We start from the raw sequence: 20,721 nt of genomic DNA on the forward strand, positions 1-20,721 counted from the left end.
GTCCCCAGATCCGTGTAACCTGAGTTCTTAATGACTGGCCACTCGGATTTTCCCCTCTGGCTCACCGGATCAGTTCGCTTTCGGGACACGTGCTCCAAACAGTTTGCACAAAGGAGAGCTGCTAGGCGTAAAAATAAAAAGTTTATTTAATAGAAAAATCCCAGGTTCAAAGATGAGCTAGTGAGGAAAAATAAACCCAGGCAAGTAACGAAGAGAATTAACAGACACACAACTCCAGGCTTCACGCTTCTGTGTTAGTTAACTTGTATTAGAAAAGGGACATTGTCTATTGCCCCTGCATGGTTTCCCCGCATGCCCTTATGATAGAAGGGATCCAGCCTTTCCCCAGCTTCCCGTTTAGAGGCTGTCCCTCACCCCCATCGTTTCTGGATAAAAACCCTCAGACGCAAGCCTGATTTTAAAAGGCTTTCCCCCCTCACGCCTCTCTTTCTCCTGGCATGATGACTCTCAGTTATTCAGAGCAAACTCCCTCCTTCCTTAGGTTTCCAAGACTGGGGGTTTCTTGTCAGTTTCAATGTCTGTCCATTAACTTTAATGGTCCCCCATTGTCTGTTCCTGGCTGGACAATGGGTCATTGCTTGGAGCCAGTTTCATGGAAATATCTGGCTTGGGAGAAACCACCCCTTCTGGGCGGTGTGTGTGAAATCGTAGAACAAGTCATGAGTTTAGTACTTTAGATACATAGATTGATCACCACAATGTGTCTCCATATCTTATAATACCCATCACGCTCAGAACATCACAGGCTTTCATAAGAGACTTCACTCGCTGCACTTTTCTAGTACGATAACGTTGTGTGCAAGACATTGGTTCAGTTACTTGCTCTCTGGAGTTCAGCCCCCCTGGTTTCCCCTTGGAGTGTCTGGCCCCTGATTGTCACAGCAGCCTCTCTATGGTTAGAGTGCTGGGGGACTACGGCTCCCCCAGGGGTAGAAATGGGTGCCCAAAATCAGGGGTGTCTGGGCCAAGCTAGGAGGCCAAGTGGGTCTGCACATGCTCTTCCCCCTCCCCCCGCCCGCCCCCCAATGCTTACACCCTCAATGTACTTACACTGCCCGAGCCACCCGTGGACTGCCTCAGCCGTGTCCCCCGTGCTACTGAGACCTGAAAAAGTAAGAGCGGGGAAGGGTCCTTGTAAATCCACCTACACCCCAGGTTGCTCCAGCACCCACTTGTCCTCCCCGTCACCCCAAGCAGCAATCTATCCCCCCAGACCCCAACTGCGCTAGGTCAGGGAAGGAAGGGAATGTCTCCTCTCCAGAGCCAGGGAGTGCAGATGGATGCTCTGTAAAAATAGGACATGCAGTGTGACTGCTCTGCTCTGCACTGCTGCAGCTTGCAGGGGCTGTGACTGGACCAGGGCTAGCAAAATCTGGGTGTCCTTGTTCTGCTCTGGTTTCTTCCTCCATGCAGCTCCCTACCCCTGATCCAGTCAGACCCACATGCCCCCCACTCTGCTCAAAACTCTCTCCTGATTTGACAATAAAGCCAGTCCCTTGCCTTGGAGTAATTCATCAATTCCCAGGCCAGAAAGGACCACTGTGGTCATCTAGTGTGACCTCCCGTATCACCCAGGCCAGAGGACTTACCGCAATAATTCCTAGAGCAGATCTTTTGGAGAAAACATCCAATAGCGGTTTAACAATTGTCAGGGATGAAGAATCCACCGTGACCCTTGGTCAGTTTTTCTAGCGGTTAATTAGCCGCATTGTCAAAAATGTACACCTTGTTTCCAGGCTGAATTTGTCTAGCTTTAACTTCCAGCCGTTGGACTGTGTTGTACCTTTCTCTGCCAGACTGAGGAGCCCATTATTAAATGTTTGTTCCCCCTCATCAGTCTGGATTGTAGGTGGCTTTGTCCTCCCAAGTCCAGACCAGGCTCAGGGCGGTAGAGATGGTAGATAAAGTGAATGCCCAAGCTGTGGGTGGGCCCCAGGGGCATTCTCTGCCGCTCATGAGCACCCTGCTTCGGCCACATAGGCGCTAACTCTGGGGGTGTTCCGGGGTTGGAGCACCGACGGCCGGCAGCCTCCCCATCAGCTCACCCCCCCTCCCCCAGGGCCTGCTGGCGGGCCCTGCAGATTAGCGCCTCCCCACTCCCTCCCCATGCCTTTCACCCACTGTGATCAGCTGCTTTGTGGTGTGCAGGAGGCTGGGGAGGGAGGAAGGGGGAGCAGTGAGGATTAGGTGCACTTGGGGAGGGAGTGGAACTGGGCGGGGCCGGGGTGGGGCCTTGGGGGAAGGGGTGGAATGGGGTGGGGCCTGGGGCAGAGCCAGGGGTCGAGCACCCCCGGCGCTTTGGAAAGTCGGTGCCTGTGTCCTGCCAAGCTTCCTTTCTGAGCAGGGGAGAGACCTTGCTGAGCTCAGAACATGGGTCTAGCCCCAAGCTCTGCACCCAGGAACCCCCTAGTTCAGCCCTGGGGAAACCAACCCTTTTGCTCTCCTGTGAGGAGCAGCGCACCCACGGTGCACCCAACGGGGGCTGGGGCAAACGAGGCAGAGAGATGTTGGGAGTGTGGAAGCAGCTGAAGTCTGTCTCTTTCCCCCTAGGTACAGCTTCCATGATCTTCAGTGGGATTGGGGGTGCTCAGCAGTGCTCATAATCTCCCGCTTTGATGCAGGGGCTTAAATATGGCTTTAGGAGCCAGCTCTGGGGTTCCAGGTTTGCCAGTGCGTGAAGCCCCCTCAGAGCAAGGCACAGCCTTTTAATGGATGCCTCTGGGATGGCTCTCTGGGTACCCAGGGCAGTGAGTCCCCCTGTTCTCCCTCACGCTGGAGGCAGGGGGATACTTGCTTGTGCTTAGCTGGGTGTCGGCTGCCTGACACCTCCAGCCTGGTAGCCCCCAAAAGCGCCCTCCTCGGGGCAACGCCAGCCCTCCCTTTGTCTTACAGGCTAATGATAGGTGCACCCCGCTCCCGGAGCCCCTCTGCAGGGTGCCCTGTAGTGTCCAACCCCGTATCCACTGAACGCCCCCAGAAACACCAGGTCTGCTGTCCCCAAGGGACCAGTGCACACACCAGTTTGTAGGATTCAGCTCAGGATCGGCTCCTTGCTTAACGTCACAGCTCTGAGATAGTCAGAGTGAGCCATGGAGACGTTTAATATCAAAGATTTAAGAGGGAATGGGAAAGGATGTTGGAAACAAACTCGTAATGTGCTTTCTGGGGGGCCAGGCTGACCTCCCGGCTAAAGCTGTTTACCTTACCCCCAAAGTCCTCTGCAGCATTTCAGACAAGGCTGGTTGTGGTCCCATTTTCATGCCTGTCTGCACGCTGCCCGGTTACTTCCAAAGTGCAGGCTGACGGGGGTCGTCTTCCTTGGTTACTTGTGTCCTCAAAGTAACCAGGGAGCTAAGCAGGGGGCAGCATCCATTGTGTTCGCTGAGAGTGCTTAATTTACAGCTCAGCAGAGAGACAAGTGAGTAAACATCCCTTGGTTGACAGAAAACCTGTTTGTCAACTCGGCTTTCAGACGGAGTCGAAACCTTGTTTGCTGTACACATCATAACTCCTCGGGTAGTGTCTGTACCTACCATTCACACCACGAGTAATGACCAGTGTGAGCCCAGCTTTCATTTAAGACCTCCCAGTGACCGTTCCTTGGTGAACCAGAGTGGACACACCAGAATCAGGACGTGCCTGTAACCGCTCTAACCCATTGGCATTGAGGGATTCTTGGATTACAACCTCCCACGTGGTTTATGTGCGGGTGACTCCCTGGGCCTCTGGGCATTGGCATTCTGCAGCCGACTGAGAACACAACCCCCACCTCACTCCAGCACCCCACATACCCTGTCCCTACACCCACACCCTCCCTCCCCTCCTTTCCCCAATGCGCAGGCCACTCTGGCCCCCGTACACACACTGCCCCATCCCTGCCCCTCTGGGGTGATGGGCTTGGAGGCTGCAGAATGTGGGGAATAGGGGGATCCCAGTCCCAAGGGGATGAGCCTTCCAGTGCCCTGCTGATCAGGGCAGGACGGCTGTGGGTTAATCCCCAGCGTGGAGTCGCACCAGCTTTCAAAGCCCAGAGGAGACTAAGGTCTCGGCACCTTTAGACTTCTCGGCATTCCTCCCTAGCATGTAGCCAAGCACCTTGGTCAGCCTTGCCCACTCAGTTGGGTAACCAGAGCCCTTGCCCCTGGGCAGGTGCGGTGTCTGGGCTGAGCAGACATGGGCCTTTGCACTGGGGAAAGGGCAGGAACCATGGTGAGCCCCAGGGATTCCTGCTGGCACCATCCCCAGGGATTTGGACCATGTCCCTGGGGGCTTGATTGTCCTGGAGCTCTCAGGCATTCCTGGCATCACCGTTACCCCCCAGAAACCCAGCGCTTCTCTTGTGGCCATTCCCCAGGGCACGGCTGGTCCTGACACACCCTCTGCTGTCATGACCTGGCTCCCGGAGCACCCCTGGGGTTGGGGCGGATCCAGCACTGGGCTCGATGGGAGGGGGGGGTCTGTGTCTAATCAAAGAGAGAATTCAGGGAACCCCCACAAATGTGCCGGGGATTGGCACCGAGCTGGGCTGGGCTCATAATCAACAGAGCGAGTCCTCTGCAGGCTGCAAAGGGCTTCTGGGCCCAAAGAGCCCAAGGGCGGCTTCTAGACTCCAGCCTGAAACTGTCCTTTGAATCATCCTTGTTTGCTCTCTTATGGCTGCCTCTGAAACAAGCCTCCATCTTCTGCCTCCCCCCACCCTCTGCCACCCCTCCTCACTCAGTCTCCAGATGGTGCACCCCTTTCCCCTCCTGTGCCCTTTGAAATGCAGCCTGGAATGCGGACACGACTGGGAGCTCTTTAGGGCAGGGCCTGTCTCTTGCACACCTGTGCGTGGTGTGCCCAGTGCAATGGGCCTCTCTCACAGCTGCAGTGACACAAGCGCACAGAACACCAGTGACTGGTCCCAGGCAGGGGCAGCAAGCTGCTGAGCGGGCAGGTTAGTTGCTCTGATCGGTGCCCTGAGCCCGGGACTGTATTATTGGGTGCTCTTAGCTCAGTGCCCCCAGCCTGCTGGCCCCTGGATGAGACCCAAGTGCTGGGCAGTGAAGTGGGGTCTGGATATTGGAGAACCAAGGAGCAATTTAGCCTTATCTCAAAGAACCGCAGAGCAGCAATAACTGCCTGGCCTGTGACAGCCCCTGCCCATAGCTCAGCCAGCAAGGGCAGGGTGCTCAGCATGTGCCCTGCACCGAGAGACCCGGGGGAACCTGTGCAGTGTCTCTCCACTGACCCCCTCACCTCCTGGTCCCTGACTCCCTGCTGGCCTGGCTGGGGTATTGATACTCCCTGGTCCCTGACTTCCTGCTGGCTTGGCTGGGGTATCGATACTCCCCAGTCCCTGACTCCCTGCTGGCCTGGCTCGGGTATCGATACTCCCTGGTCTCTGACTCCCTGCTGTCCTAGCTGGGGTATTGATACTCCCCGGTCCCTGACTCCCTGCTGCCCTGGCTCGGGTATTGATACTTCCTGGTCCCTGAGACCCCAGCCAGGCCAGCAGGGACTCAGGGACCAGGGAGTATCAATACCCCAGCCAGGCCAGCAGGGACTCAGGGACCTGAGAGTATTGATACCCCAGCCAGGCCAGCAGGGGCTGGGGAGTATGGATACCCCAGCTAGACCAGCAGGGACACAGGGACCTGGGAGTATCAGTACCCCGACCAGGCCAGCAGGGACTTAGGGATCTCAGAGTATCAATTCCCTGCTGGCCTGGCTGGGGTATTGATACTCCCTGGTCCCTGAGTCCCTTCACGTGCTCGGGCCAGGCTGGGTGTCAGGGCTGCAGGATCAGCGGGAGGGGAAAGCTCAGGGCTCACTTCACACTGACCACAGCCACGGAGGGCTCCTGGCGGCAGGGGCAGCAAGAAGAGGCCTTCACGGCATCTGTGCGAGACAGATTCACCATCACGGCTCCAGCCTCAGAGGACGGGAATTTGAACATCAGCAATGAGGGAAGAGATGTGCCCCAGTCAGGCCAGCAGGGAGTATCGATACCCCTGCCAGGCCAGCAGGGAATCGATACTCTCAGGTCCCTAAGTCCCTGCTGGCCTGGTTGTGGTATCTATACTCCCAGGTCCCTGTGTCCCTGCTGGCCTAGCTGGTGTATCGATACTCCCTGGTCCCTGCTGGCCTGGCTGGGGTATTGATACTCCCTGGTCCCTGACTCCCTGCTGGCCTGGCTCGGGTATCGATACTGCCAGGTCCCTGAGTCCCTGCTGGCCTGCCCGGGGTATCGATACTCCCTGCTGGCCTGACTGGGGCACATCTCTTCCCTCATTGCTGATGTTCAAATTCCCGTCCCCTGAGGCTGGAGCCGTGATGGTGAATCTGTCTCGCACAGATGCCGTGAAGGCCTCTCCTTGCTGCCCCTGCCGCCAGGAGCCCTCCGTGGCTGTGGTCAGTGTGAAGTGAGCCCTGAGCTTTCCCCTCCTGCTGATCCTGCAGCCCTGACACCCAGCCTGGCCCGAGCACGTGAAGGTTTTCCCACGAGCTTCGCTGAGCCTGTCCTGTGCAGCCAGCAGCCTGTGAGCTCGGCTGGGGCCTGCCCCCTCCATCCCCCGCTCTGCCCCCTTCCCCACGCCCTGCTGCAGCCCCAGCTCCCTGGTATCTTTTCCTGCCGTGCTACACTGACGTCAGTGCCAAGCCAGGCCTGTATCCTGGGAGAAATCAGTCCATGGTGACTGGTTGCCATGGAAATACACCTTGTTGCAAGCTACAAGTCCAGAGTCACTTCCTAGGAAGCCACTGGCTGTGAGCCACTGGGGCTGGGTCTAGGGCTGCTGCCAGGGAGGCAGGGGGCAGCTGGCAGTGCCAGGTAAGACCACGCGGAGGCTGCGCTTCTCCCGGGTGGTGCTGGGACTGTGCCCAGGGGCCATACACGGTGATAGGAGCGGAATTGGCTCCTACTGTCCCTGGCTGTGGGAAATGCATCCCCAGCTGCTGCAGTTCCTCTTCCTCGCCCCTGCTGGGATCTGACCGGCCGCTGGGACAGCACCCGCAGAGCATGTGCCTGAAGTCCCTCTTCCATGCTTGGCACCTGTTGCATGAGTGTTTGCAGAGGCCCCGAACTGCATGTGGCTCCCAGGGTCTGTCTACGCTGCACAGTAAGCCCGGGCTCTGACTCAGGCTGGAGCTCAAGCCAGTCTGGCTTAGGTCAGCAAGCACTCAGAGCCCGGGTCCTAGGATCCTGCTAGGGGGGTGGGTCGGAGCCTTGAGACCTGCTGAGACCTGGGGCCAAGCTGTGGCTGCAGCTCAAGCCGCAGAGCCGAGTCTCTGCCTAATGCAGTATGGCCTCAGTTTGAGACCCGGGTCCAACAATGGCAAACCCAGGCTTGCACGGCCGTGCAGATACATCCATAGAGCTCTGCAGGTGCAGGTCTCAGGGGAGGGGGTTTAACTCCCTGGAGCTCGCCTGTGCTGGTCTCCCCAGGGTCCGCCGTGGGGCTTAGCAAGTCCAGCAGCTGCTGCCAGGTTCCAGGCCATGTGCAGCCCCCGTGCTTCTGTATTTAGGGTGAAGAGCAGGAGGCCCAGCCCCGTCCCACGTCAGAGCGGTTCGCTACCTCGGCTGCTGGGGTGGCTTCTCCTCTCCTCTCCTGCAGAATGGCAGGCGCTTTCAGCAGGGGTGTGCGAAGCGCGCTTCCCCGGTCCCAGCGGGTGGCTAATTGCCAGGGCGGCTGCGGGGCGTTCATGACTGAAGCATTCGGAACCATTATCTTGCTTTTATTTTCCCTCCTGTCACTCGCGATTGCTCTCCCGCATGCAGCTGATTTACTTGTTTTCTTAATGGTGCTGATAAAATGATGACAACCCTGCTCCCCTGCAACCCTTTCCTAAAGCTCTGGGAGTTTTCCAGGCTGTAGCTCCAGGCCCAGGCCAGCCCCTGTAATCCTGCCACGGGCAAATCCACTCCAGGGCTTAGCGGGAACCCAAGAAAATATTTATCCCGAATGATGAAATAGTCTGCAAAGTTACAGGAGCAGCCAGCTATACTCAGTTAAACAGCCTAATGCTATCAATGCTCTTCTTCAGCACCCCGCACAGCTTCCTGCTGGGGGGGAAGAGGCAGGCGTGTGCGTGCATGTGTGTGTGTGTGTGTGAGAGAGAGAGAGAGACTGTACGTGTGTAGTGGCAGAATGTATGTAGGTGTATATACAGTATGAGTGTGTCTATATATATGTATAGTGGGAGAATGTGTGTGTATATATAGATAAAGATGCAGGTAACGTAGGAGACTGTGTATACTGTCCGTATGTGTGTGTAATATATAGATACACACAGTGTGTACGGTGTGAGAATGCATGTGTATATTTAGTGTGTGTAGTGGGATAACGTGTGTATAAAATATACACGTATCTACACGCCTTTGGGCCTAAAAACAGACTAGCGCCATTGTTGAATTATAGACGTCAGAGGTGGACAAGGCCTAGTGGTTATTCCCCAGTGGCCAAGGCAGGTTCTTTGTCTAGTCTGGTTTGAGCTGACTTGAACGAAAGGGTTTCCATCTTCGGTGTAAAGGGATGATGTTCAGGAAGGACACCAGGAAGAACTGCCTGAATGTGACATCACCCTAGGCGCTGACTCTGTACTGAGGGTCGCTTTCCCCTCAAACCCCGATTGTATTTCCCCAAAAGGACTCTCTGGTGCTGTTATTTCCTGCACACCCCCTCTCGTACTATTTCACAGTCATCTGATGTTTGCAACACCTCCGGGGTGAGTGTCATTGACAAGCAAAATCTACACGCTCTTTACCCATTCTTGCAAATCATTCACACACGCTCTATGTACTACAGACAATGATGGTAAAAGAATATTAAGGTTGCAAATTGCCCGTGCAAACTTAATTCAGCCCCCTTGTGTCTATGTTTTATGAAACAGTCTTTAATGACATGATCACATACATTTTTTCCCTGCCTCATTCAATATTTCTTTTTGTCCCCTCATTCACTGTTTGACCCCCGACCTTATTTACCACATGCTGTCCAAACCCTGCACTGAATACAAAACTATTCATTTCCTCAGGGGTGTTTCTAAGGTGCTCTCATTATAGTATCCGAATGCTTCACAAACATTGATGAATTTATCTTAACCGCCCCCTCTCTTGGGGTTACTATGATCCCCATCTTACAGACGGGGAGCAGAGAGATAGAGTTTAAGGCCAACTGTCCACTATCTTTGGATGCCCGACTTGAGATAGCGAGGGCCTGACTGAGAACTTAGCAGTTTTATAACACTTGATACCGTCAGAGCACAGCTGTGATCAATTTCAGTTGCAGTTGTGAGCATGCTGCATTTCTGGACAGAAGAGCCCAGAGTCTCAAGTCAGAAAAAGAGGATCACGCAATTAGTGATTTGTGAAAAGGCTGGAGTACGTGATTTGCCCAGAATTACACAGGCAAAGGCAGGGATAGAATCCACTTCTCCAAGGTGACATTCAGCTGCCTTAACCAGGAGCCATCCTTTCTCATCCTTCAGTTCCCTCTCTCTGTCACTAGCCACCTTCCAATTACTGTGACAAACGAACCAGCGTCCCGGACAACAGCCTCATTCACTATACAACCATGATTCATCCCTGAGCAGATCTATCCCCTCCACTGAGTGAGGAGGAGGGGTCCAGTGGAGAAAAGAGTATGTGATCATGTAATGAAAGACTGTGTCAAAATAATGGAGTGGCTAATACAGGACTCAATTAATAAAGAACTAAAGGTCGATAATATAATGAATGCCAATAAACATGGGTTTATGGACAGTCGAGCCTATCAAACTAACTTGATGTCTTTTTTTGATGGGATTACGAGTTTGGTTGATAAAGGTAATAGTGTGGATGTAATATGCTTAGCCTTCTGGAAGGCAGAGGACTTGGGACCACGCAACATTTTGATTAAAAAGCTAGAATGATACAAAATTAAAACGGCACACATTAAACGGATTAAAAACTAAGAGAGCGGTCTAAAAATGTGATTGTAGTTGGCACTGATGTGACCGCTGCTGGAATCCTGTTTCCAGTTCTGTTGCCTACAATTCAAGTTGTTGATAAATTGGAGAGGGATCAGAGAGGGGCTATGAGGAAGATTAAAGGATTAGAAAACATGCCTTATAGTGATAGCTCCCAAGAGCTCAGTCTAAACAAATAGAAGGTGAAGGGGTGACTTGATTACAGTCTGTAAGTATCTACATGGGGAACAAAGAATTAATAATGGGCTCTTCAAGCTAGCAAAGAAAGGTACAACATGAGCCAATGGCTGGAAGTTGAAGCTAGACAAATTCAGACTGGAAATAAGCCATAATTTTTTAACGGTGAGAGTAATTAACCATTGGAACAACGGACCAAGGGCCGTGGCAGATTCTCCATCCCTGACAATTTTTAAATCACTATTGGATGTTTTTCTAAAAGATTGTTTCTAGGAATTATTTTGGGGCAGTTCTCTGGCCTGTGTGATACAGGGGGTCGGACTGGATGATCACAAAGGTCTCTTTTGGCCTTGGAATCTGTGAATCTGTAACAAGATCCAATGGCTGGAAGTTGAACGTAGGCAATTTCTGACTGGAATTAAGGCACAAATGTGTAATAGTGAGTGTAATTGACCATCGGTACAATTTACCCTGGGACATGGGGGACTCCATCACTGGGAATTTTAAAACTGGATGTTTTTCTCAAAGATGCACACTAATTCAGGGAAGTCCTATGGTCTGTGTTACACAGGATGCTAGACTGGATGATTACAATGGTCTCTTCTGGCCTTCTGCTCTGTGAATCAGTGAATAATGCATACGCACAAGAGGGGGCCGAATTAAGGTTGCACAGGTAACCTAAATTCTGGCATTTCCTAGCTTCTGAGTGCTTGCCTTTGCAACCTTATTCTTTGAACATTTTAAACATAATTTCCCAACATAAAAAGCAAACAAACTAAACCCCACCATCAAACCTAAAAAAGAAGAAGAAGAAGAAAAAAAAGAAAGAAATTCCATTATGTGGAAATATGCTGACTCCAACTGGACACATCAGCAGGGTTCAGACCTTTAGATCCACAGCACAGACTGTGATGACTTATGCTCACAGAGTAACTGGTAACAGCAGTAGGCTGTTATCCTCTGTCTACTAGAGGCAGGATGAGACACGCTTTGCTGATGGGTTTTATAGCTATTTTCAGACAGCAGAGGAGACTCAGGACTCCTGGTTCCATTCCAGAGTATGTAGGGGAGTGTTCGCTAGTGCTTATAGACCCTTCTGACCCATGCCCCCAGCCTCTCCCTTTCCCCTCTGTTCCTATCTAGCCCTCCAGTTCCTGCAACCCCCTCCCTCATCCCCATCTGTTTTTCATCCCGCTGTATTCCAGTGTGGCTGCTTCCTCCTTCTCCATCTCCTCTCTGACAGCTGGGGGAGCACTGAAAGCATAGGACAGACAATCTCCCTTCTCTCAGTTCTGGTCCCCAACAGAGAGAAGCAATGGCAGGGAAAGTCCTGCTCAGGCCCTGCCGTGCAGCCCCTGGCTGGGGTATGCTCAGTTGCTTTGTGGGGATGGTGTGTGCATGGTCTGGTCATACAGTAGAACTTCAGAGTTACGAGCACCTTGGGAATGATGGTTGTTCGTAACTCAAGGTGCTCGTAACTCTGAAATGTTTGTAAGTGAACAAAACGTGATGGTGGTTTGTTCAGAAGTTTACAGCTGAACATTGACTTAATACAGCTTTGAAACTTTACTATGCAGAAGAAAAATACTGCTTTCCCTTTGGATTTTTTTAGTAGTTTATGTTTAATACAGTACTGTACTGAATTGCTTTTTTTGTGTGTCTCTGCTGCGGCCTGATCGCATATTTCCCTTTCCAAATGTGGTGTGTGGTTGACTGGTCCGTTCGTAACTCTGGTGTTTGTATCTCTGAGGTTCTGCTGTACTTAGGAGCTGTGAGGGGATAGAGCGTGCTCAGTGCAGATAGTCTCTTCAGAGAATTTAGTTGCCAAACTCTAACGAGTCTTGACTGCGTGTGTACACACAGATTTTTTCAGAGATGTATAACTTGGTCAAATTTGGGCGGATTTGCCTGGAAACAGGAAAAGCACATCTCTGACACCAGTGTTATGCCCCGGCCAAATGTTGTGACCCCCCTGCTCCAAAGGATGGGGGTGCTGGAGCTTCCAAAGAAAACAAGTTGTAAGAAATTTTAGCAAATGCAAAACAACATATTTTTTCCTAACCTTGCTCTTGGAAATAGCTGAATCATTTTAGCTGAAAATTTAAAATATATAAATATATTCAGCCTGAGGCAGACACCTCGCATGGAAAATTTCAACCCAAACAGTTAAAGTCTGGCAAGTTATAATCAGCTGAAAACAGGGACCTATAATGATAAATGTCAGGTAAACTTAACTATACACATCACTATCAGCCCCACCTATAATATATGGTGTAGATTTTTAAAGGCAAAATGATATTTAGGCACCTAGTTCCTACAGAACATCAATGAGTCTCGAGCCATCGGTCTATCTGGCCTCTGTTGTCACTGCAAATATCTGAGCACCTATCAGGATGCTCTGAGTAATCTCTTGTCTACGTGGGCCATGCCATGTTCAAGCCAATCTGTATTAATGTTTCAAGTGAGATTTCAGGCTGTATCAAACATTTTGGGAGAATGGGGTGTGTCTTTCAAGCCCCCTGCTGCGTTTCCCTCTAGTGCTTTTACACTGTAACTGATAAAGTACAGTGGGGCAGAAGACAGAGAGAGGGTCCCCGTCCTGGACTCAGGGTGGAGCCTCTGAGGCAGCTGGACTCAGGGGTTCCTCTGTGGGGAAGGGGGTTAATTGAGTCAGGGAGTGTTGATTGATGGCTCTCTCCCTCTCTCTCCATATGGGGTCTCTGTCTCAAGGGATAGCAAATGGCAGGTGCCCAGAGTGCTGGGGCGGGGACTTACCTACTTCTCTTCTGTGTTGAAGGTAAATGTTGAAGACACTGTCGAAATGTTACCCAAGTCCCGGCGAGCGCTCACAATCCAGGAGATCGCTGCCCTCGCCCGGTCCTCCCTGCACGGTAATGCCGGGGGGCCTCGTGTGCGTCTCTCAGAGGGGTGTGTCATGAGGGTGGAGTGGGACTGGGGTGTATCCTTCTAGGAGAGGGGCGTTTTATGGGATTTGGAGTGGGGGTGGGGATGTCTCATTGGGGTTTGTGTCACCCGTGGGACGAGCTGATGGGGACAGAGGGTGTCTCATGGGGGGGTGCCCCAGGGATATCTCATTAGGGGGTGGGGGGTGTCCCATTGGGGGTGACATGGGGTGTCCCATTGGGTGGGTGCTGAGTTTCCATAGGTCCCCCTCCTGGTCCCCTGCCCGCTGCAGTCCCTGATGCTGCCCGGTGTGTTCAGGTATCTCGCAGGTGGTGAAGGACCATGTCACCAAGCCCACAGCCATGGCGCAGGGCAGGGTGGCGCACCTCATCGAGTGGAAAGGCTGGTGCAAGCCCACGGACTCCCCGGTGGCTCTGGAGAGCGCCTTCAACTCCTACTCGGACCTGAGCGAAGGGGAGCAGGAGGCCAGATTTGCAGCAGGTGGGAGTGGTGTGACGGGCCCGGGCACATGGACCCCAAGAGGCTCACTTGAGAGGGCGATGGAGGCGGGGTGTTCCCCCCCGCTTAGAGGAATGGCGGGAGGGTTATTGCCAGGCACGTCACAGAAATGGGGCCCTGCCCCACAGAGCTCCCCAGGGGGACCCAACAGAGAAATGTGGGGAAGGAGAACAAGGACTAAGCCCCCACTCTCAGTTTGGGCAAAGAGGGGGGTTAACCCCCACCCGATGTTGGGGGAATTATGGGAGTTACCACCTAGTTGTGAAGCACCCCTGTGCGGTCCTCTGCAGAACCTGGAGGTGGTGTGGCTGAGCTCTGAACAGCGTCCCCTAGCCCCTGGCTGAGCACGGCTCCCTCCCCTGCTGTGGTAGAGATGGGCACGCCCTTCCCACCAGATCCACCCTCATGGCCGTTCCGTGCCACTCCCTTGCTGGTGGCGATCCCCATTGTCCCATCCCTGCTGCTCAGACCTGGGCCGGGGAACAGGGGACAGCAGGGCAGCGCTGTCGTGTAGGGCACCCCCTCTGCCCGCTGCGGGGGTTCGCCCTGACGCCTCAGTGAGGCCTCCAAATGCGCTGTAGGGATGGACACAGCAGCCAGGCCACAGCCAGGCAACATGGAGAGCGTGTCCCCCCCGGCCACGGTCTGCAGACGGCACAGACAATAGCCAAGGCTCTGCGCTGACCCCAAGCGCCCGTGTGGGCTTTGCTCACGAGCTCTTTGCCCGGCACTGTTTGCAAGTGGCTCTGTTTTGCTGCAGCCCACAGGGGATCCGGCCTGCCAGGGAGGGAGGTGAGGAAGGGCCTGTGTCCAGGTTATCGCTCTCTGTTCCCCTGGGCGGGCTCTTCTGAGCTGGCAGGGCCCGGCAGGCTCTGTCCTTGGAGATCCAGGCTGGGAGCTGAGTCACTGAGCGAGTGGGAAGGAGGGAATGGAGCCAGAGAGAGAATCATTAACCTGCCCCACCCCAGGTAGGCAGGGGCTGAGTTTAGTGCCACCCGTCTCAGCTGACCGCCAAGCGTCCCAGCCCCGCAGCACCACCCTGGCCACGGCCCCGGGACAGGCAAGTGCCCGCTCAGTGGAGCCCTGTCATGTGATTGTCACCCAGGCAGCCAGCCAGCCCCGCGGGCTGCAGAATTCACTGGCAGAAAGAGGGAGCGGGGGCACAAGGACATGCATGTTGCCAGATTTGATCAGCTCATTGTCTAGCACACAATCTAACCGCCTGCCCCTGGCAGCGGGAGAAGCCAGTACCCTATCGCTTCGCCGGGAGGGGAACCCCCTCACCTGGCTGGCAGTACATGGGAGTGCAGTGCAGTGCATGGGGGTGCGCATCCCTTGCGTTTATTAAGGGCCCCATCCAGGAGCTCTGCCTTTGCTTAATCTGCTAATCCCTGGGCTCTCAACCTGGGGGTCACAAACCAGTGTAAGGGAGACACAGTTACCCTGCCCTTCCCATATTGCTGCTACGTGGGAGGCTGGCTGCCCAGATGGAGAAGGTTGGGAGCCAGTGCATGAATTATACCGACCTCAGATAACCTGAGCTCCTAGCCAAATCCAGCCTCAGTAACAAGCCAGAACCCCCATTCCACTGCAGACCCTGATGACGGGGGTGGGGGAATGGGGGAGGGAAGCATTCCTTCCCAACCCCCACCATCGCCTTCCCTGCCCTGGCAGTCTGGCATCTGCTCACCCGTCCAATGCTCCTATCTAGAGAAATGTTCCTGGTGGCTATCAAATGATCTAGTCTCTTTAAAAGTCCAGGCACAGAGTCCGTCTGCACGGCCAGAGCATGCTGCTGCCTTGTGCTGAGACACAGACCAGACAGGGCTGGAGCCGCTGTCCAGCCCTTGCCTTTGCTGCTGTAAATCACCACCAGCTTCGTCCCCACCCAAAGCACCAGCCGTCTGGAATGAGGCACAGCCGGCCTGGTACCATCACCACCCTTCCCCCTCCCAATGTGGTCTTTCCCTCGTCTCTCCCATCCTCCTGTGGGGGTCTCTCTGTGAGGAGGTCTCTGATCTTCAGTGCAGTCCCTGGGGCTGTGGGGAAGGCAGATAGGCTGGTGAGACACGCAGGGCAGGGGGAGCAGGGGCTGAGGCAGCTGCTGGCCACTGGGAGGAGGCTGCAGGAGTGGCACCCCCTTGGGTTGGAGGCCAGGGTCAGGGTGAATAACCCACATGGGACAGGTGAAGGGTAGATTTTAACGAGCCCCTCGCTGCCGTGCAGGCTGCATTGCAAAGAACAGCAGGCAGGGCTAGGTGGGAGGCAGGTGGGGCTGGACTTGGGGAGCAGGGGGACCCTAAGTTGTGGAGAAAGACAAGATCTGAAGGAAGTGCCATAAGTAGCCAATGTGGGCCCCAAATCTTTCCCAGAGCCCTGGTTGCAGGGCCAAGGCGGGAGGCTGAGTCAAAGGCTGGGTCGAAGGCACATTCCTATAGTGGGCCCCACTGGCTCCGGAGGTCACACAAGACCGGGGAGGGGCACAGGGCTGCTGGAGGGAGCAGGGAGTCACCTTGGGGTCCGTGTGGGGGCTGCATAGGTATGTTCATAGCTGCTGGGCATTTGCCTTTCTCTGAAGTATCAGGAACTGGCTGCTGTTTGTGGGAGGAGAGGTAGACACGCTGGAGGGTAGGGATAGGATACAGAGGGCCCTAGACAAATTAGAGGATTGGGCCAAAAGAAATCTGATGAGGTTCAACAAGGACAAGTGCAGAGCTACAGTCTAGGGACCCAATGGCTCGGCAGCAGTTCTGCAGAAAAGGACCTAGGGGTTACAGTGGACGAGAAGCTGGATATGAGTCAACAGTGTGCCCTTGTTGCCAAGAAGACCAATGGCATTTTGGGATGTATACGTAGGGGCATTGCCAGCAGATCGAGGGACGTGATCGTTCCCCTCTATTCGGCATTGGTGAGGCCTCATCTGGAGTACTGTGTCCAGTTTTGGGCCCCACACTACAAGAAGGATGTGGAAAAATTGGAAAGAGTCCAGCGGAGGGCAACAAAAATGATTAGGGGACTGGAACACATGACTTATGAGGAGAGGCTGAGGGAACTGGGGATGTTTAGTCTGTGGAAGAGAAGAATGAGGGAGGATTTCATAGCTGCTTTCAACTACCTGAAAGGGGGTTCCAAAGAGGATGGATCTAGACTGTTCTCAGTGGTAGCTGTTGACAGAACGAGGAGCAATGGTCTCAAGTTGCAGTGGGGGAGGTTTAGGTTGGATATTAGGAAAACCTTTTTCACTAGGAGGGTGGTGAAGCACTGGAAGGCATTACCTTCCATTTATATATTTTGGGATGTATAAGTAGGGGCATAGCGAGCAGATCGAGGGACGTGATCGTTCCCCTCTATTCGACATTGGTGAGGCCTCATCTGGAGTACTGTGTCCAGTTTTGGGCCTCACACTACAAGAAGGATGTGGATAAATTGGAGAGAGTCCAGCGAAGGGCAACAAAAATGGTTAGGGGTCTGGAACACATGAGTTATGAGGAGAGGCTGAGGGAGCTGGGATTGTTTAGCCTGCAGAAGAGAAGAATGAGGGGGGATTTGATAGCTGCTTTCAACTACCTGAAAGGGGGTTCCAAAGAGGATGGCTCTAGACTGTTCTCAATGGTAGCAGATGACAGAACGAGGAGTAATGGTCTGAAGTTGCAGTGGGGGAGGTTTAGATTGGATATTAGGAAAAACTTTTTCACTAAGAGGGTGGTGAAACACTGGAATGCGTTACCTAGGGAGGTGGTAGAATCTCCCTTAGAGGTTTTTAAGGTCAGGCTTGACAAAGCCCTGGCTGGGATGATTTAACTGGGAATTGGTCCTGCTTCGAGCAGGGGGTTGGACTAGATGACCTTCTGGGGTCCCTTCCAACCCTGATATTCTGTGATTCACCCAGAGCCCTGTGTCTATGGGTCTGACCTGGCACCCCAGCCCCTGAGCCTGGGTTTGACCTGCCTCTCATGCCCCTTCCACTGAGCTTGGGTCTGTCTCAGCACCCAAGACCCTGCTCCCACAGCCTTCCCCACCCCCGCCAGCCCCACCACTGAGCCTAGGTATTTCTCCTGGCAGTGGACAGGGCTTTGCAGACCAGAGACAGCTCAGCCGACCAGCCCTTCACCTGCATTACCTGCGTGGATGCAGAGCCTAGAGCCTGGCAGAAGCTGCAGAGTTAAGCCTGGTTCCCGGGAGAGCTGGAGCATCCAGCAGGGAGCTGCCCCCTCCCTGGCATCTGGGGGAAGGTGACGCACAGAGGCAGCTGCAGCCCTGAATTAACCAAACAAGCGGCTCTTAACAACAGGGTTTGTTGTTCGCTGACAAGCAAAATTAGAAAGAGCGGGGCCGATCCTTCATGGTGCTGAGCACCCATTGAAACTGATGGGCCCGATCCTGCGCTGAGCCCCACCGCAGCCCCCATTGACTCCAGTGGGCCCGATCCTTCACGGTGGTGAGCCCCCACTGACTCCAATAGGTCCAGTCCTGCCTGGTGCTGAGCCCCTGAGTCCCCACGACTGATGGCCACAATCATGCATGGTGCTGAGCCCTCTCTGCCCCACTGATTCCACCAGGCCGGTCACCCTGTGAAGTGCTATTGGTTCTCCTGGGCCCAGCTGCCCCCACGTGGGCTGCAGTGTCAGGCCCCCAGTGAGAACAGAGGGGTGCCCTGCCTTGCTCCCGGACCACCTGTGGTCTTCCTTCAGCTCTCCCATCGGGGGACACACAGTGGTGGGTTCCCTAGCCTGCCTTGGTAGGAGGCTTCTCCCAGCAGTGGGGAGCACCGGTGCTCTGCCCCGGGCAAGCCGGAAGCCATCTCTTAGCACAGGGCTGGGCCCAGGGGGCCGAGTGACACACGAGGATCCGGAGTTGCGGCCTGTGGGACCAGTTCCTGCACAGGTTTCGGTGGACAGCGCAGGTCGTGCCGGTGGTGTGGGGTCCCCCCGCTCTGGGCCGTGTTGGTGACGGGGCTTCCTACACACCTGCTCTGAGATTGAGGAGCCAGTGATCAGGAGTCCAGCCTGGGCTGTGGCTAGGTGGCCAGGGCATGTGGTGCTCAGCCTTGCTTCTCCCGGTGCAGCAGTACCCACCCTGAGGGGTCCCTGCCCCGCATCCTGGGACGGGACACCCAGTGTTACTCTGCAGCTGCGGGGGGCCAGCGTCTCCCCATGGGGCCCCTCCTGAGAGCTCATTGGTCTCCCTCCCTGCTTCCCCAGGTGTGGCCGAGCAGTTTGCCATTGCCGAAGCCAAGCTGAAGGCCTGGTCTTCCATGGACGGGGAAGACTCCAACGACGAATCCTACGACGAGGACTTTGGGACAAACACCAACAGCACCCAGCCAGCTGGTGAGTGAGTAGGAGGCATTACCCACATCCGTGGGGACCCAAGGGCCCCCACCTACAGACTCTGGGGAGCAGGAGGCTCCACTCATGTCAGGCAGTGGGGCAGGGGCTCCCCACCTGTGTCATGTGCCAGAGCAGGGCCTACCTCCACGCGCCCCCAGGGGAGACGTGGGTGGGGGGGCTCTGGGGCCCCTGGGTGCCAAGCTGGACCGAGTAGATCTGTGTGGGTTAGTGCCAGACACCGTGGGGCCGACCCCTGGCCAGTAGGTAACTAAATATAGATACCCCCTGTCACGGAGTGTGGGGGAGTCCAGGCCCTGCACCCCTCTTCCTGGGATTCACTGAGACTCTCAGCCAGCCAGTAAAACAGAAGGTTTATTGGACAACAGGAACACAGTCGAAAATAGAGGTTGTGGGTACAACCAGGACCCCTCAGTCAAGTCCTTCTGGGGGAGCAGGGAGCTTAGACCCCAGCCCTGGGGTTCCCTGAGTTCCTCCACCCAGCCCCAAACTGAAACTAAATCCCCCCCCCAGCAGGCTCCCTCCTGCAGCCTCTGTTCACATTCCTGGGCAGACCCTCCTGGCTCAGGTTACAGGCTCTCAGGTCTCCCATCCCCAGGGCACATTCCCAGGTCAACACTCCCCCCTCCCTGCTGCGTCACATCCCCTTTACAGAGATGGGGAAACTGAGGCAGGGAGCCCAAGGCCTTGAGTCAGTGGCAAAATCAGGGATAGATCTCTACAACTCAGCTCCTGGGCCTTCACCTAGCCCCCAGCACCCGTTTCATACCCACAGACTGACGCTGCTATTTCCTAGGCCAGGGGCGCCTCAGGGTCTGCTGGGTCTGCAGTGAACAGAGCTTAACGCCTCATTCACAGGGAGGGCGCACTGTACCGCTGGGGGCTCTTCCGATCGGCACGCTTGGTGCTTTGCAGGCGAGCACAGGGGATGGCGCTGAGATGTGGTGGACCGAGCATGTCGTGCGTCATTCCCACTCGAATCGCCCTTGTGGCTTTGCAGAGTGTTTGTGAGCGGGAGCTGAGTAAAACAGGGAGAGCTGGGTTGGGTGCGCATTCGGCACATGGGGAGCAAGGAGAAAAGCATGCAGGCAATGGGCCATGGAGGCCAGTCCCAGGGCTGGGTGCCGAAGGAGCCCCTTCCAGCCACACACCGGGCTTGTCTTACGGCTGGCTGCTGTGCACAGGGCAGGGGCTCATCGAACCGGCCAGGCGACGCCCAGGTCCCTCCCCTGAGAGCGCCAGGCGGTGCCGAGTGGTTCCCCTTCCAAAGCACCAGCGCTAGGCGTGCCCTGCCAGGGTGCTGCCCGCTCTCCTGGCTCCGCCAGGGCCCGAAGACATTCTCCACAGCCTTCTGCAGCTGGCTAGATACGTGTGTCTCCCCGGCCCATGTAGCTGCCTCACTGCTCCCCCCTTTTCCAGGTCATTCATTCGAGCCTGGTCCCCCTGCAAACCTTGGGCCATGCTGCAAGTTGGCCATTGACTCCTCTTTGCCTTCTGCCCCACTGCTTGTGTCTCTCAGGCACCGCACCTCACCTCTCCCCCCTCTTGTGAGCAGTGGGGACCAGCACCTGCACAGGTCTCAGTGGGCAGCGCAGGGCCTGCCAGTGCTCCCCCCTTTCCGAGGCTCTGCGGGGGGCCAGCCTGAGAGGGACCCCAGGGCATGTCCCCTACATCAGCCCCTGCCGCCGTGGCAAACAAGAAGGAAGGAGAGGCCAATGCACGTGTCCTCTCCAGGCGTGTAATCCGTGTCCTGTGCAAACAAAGGTGCTTTCTCACAGTCATTAGATGCCCACTAATCTCGGGC

General features: G+C 55.1%; 1 protein-coding gene across 1 annotated transcript in view; it reads left to right on the forward strand.

The window, feature by feature from the left end:
* Positions 1 to 20,721, forward strand: part of FAM131A (family with sequence similarity 131 member A) — a 42,992-nt gene that overhangs the window by 13,021 nt on the left and 9,250 nt on the right. The window contains exons 3-5 of the mRNA XM_073359221.2: positions 12,944 to 13,037; positions 13,369 to 13,551; positions 18,771 to 18,899. Of these exons, the coding sequence (XP_073215322.1) occupies positions 12,944 to 13,037; positions 13,369 to 13,551; positions 18,771 to 18,899 (406 nt within the window). The remainder of the gene's footprint in view (positions 1 to 12,943; positions 13,038 to 13,368; positions 13,552 to 18,770; positions 18,900 to 20,721) is intronic.

Source organism: Lepidochelys kempii, chromosome 9 (genome assembly GCF_965140285.1).
Source record: "Lepidochelys kempii isolate rLepKem1 chromosome 9, rLepKem1.hap1, whole genome shotgun sequence".
NCBI lineage: Eukaryota > Metazoa > Chordata > Testudines > Cheloniidae > Lepidochelys > Lepidochelys kempii.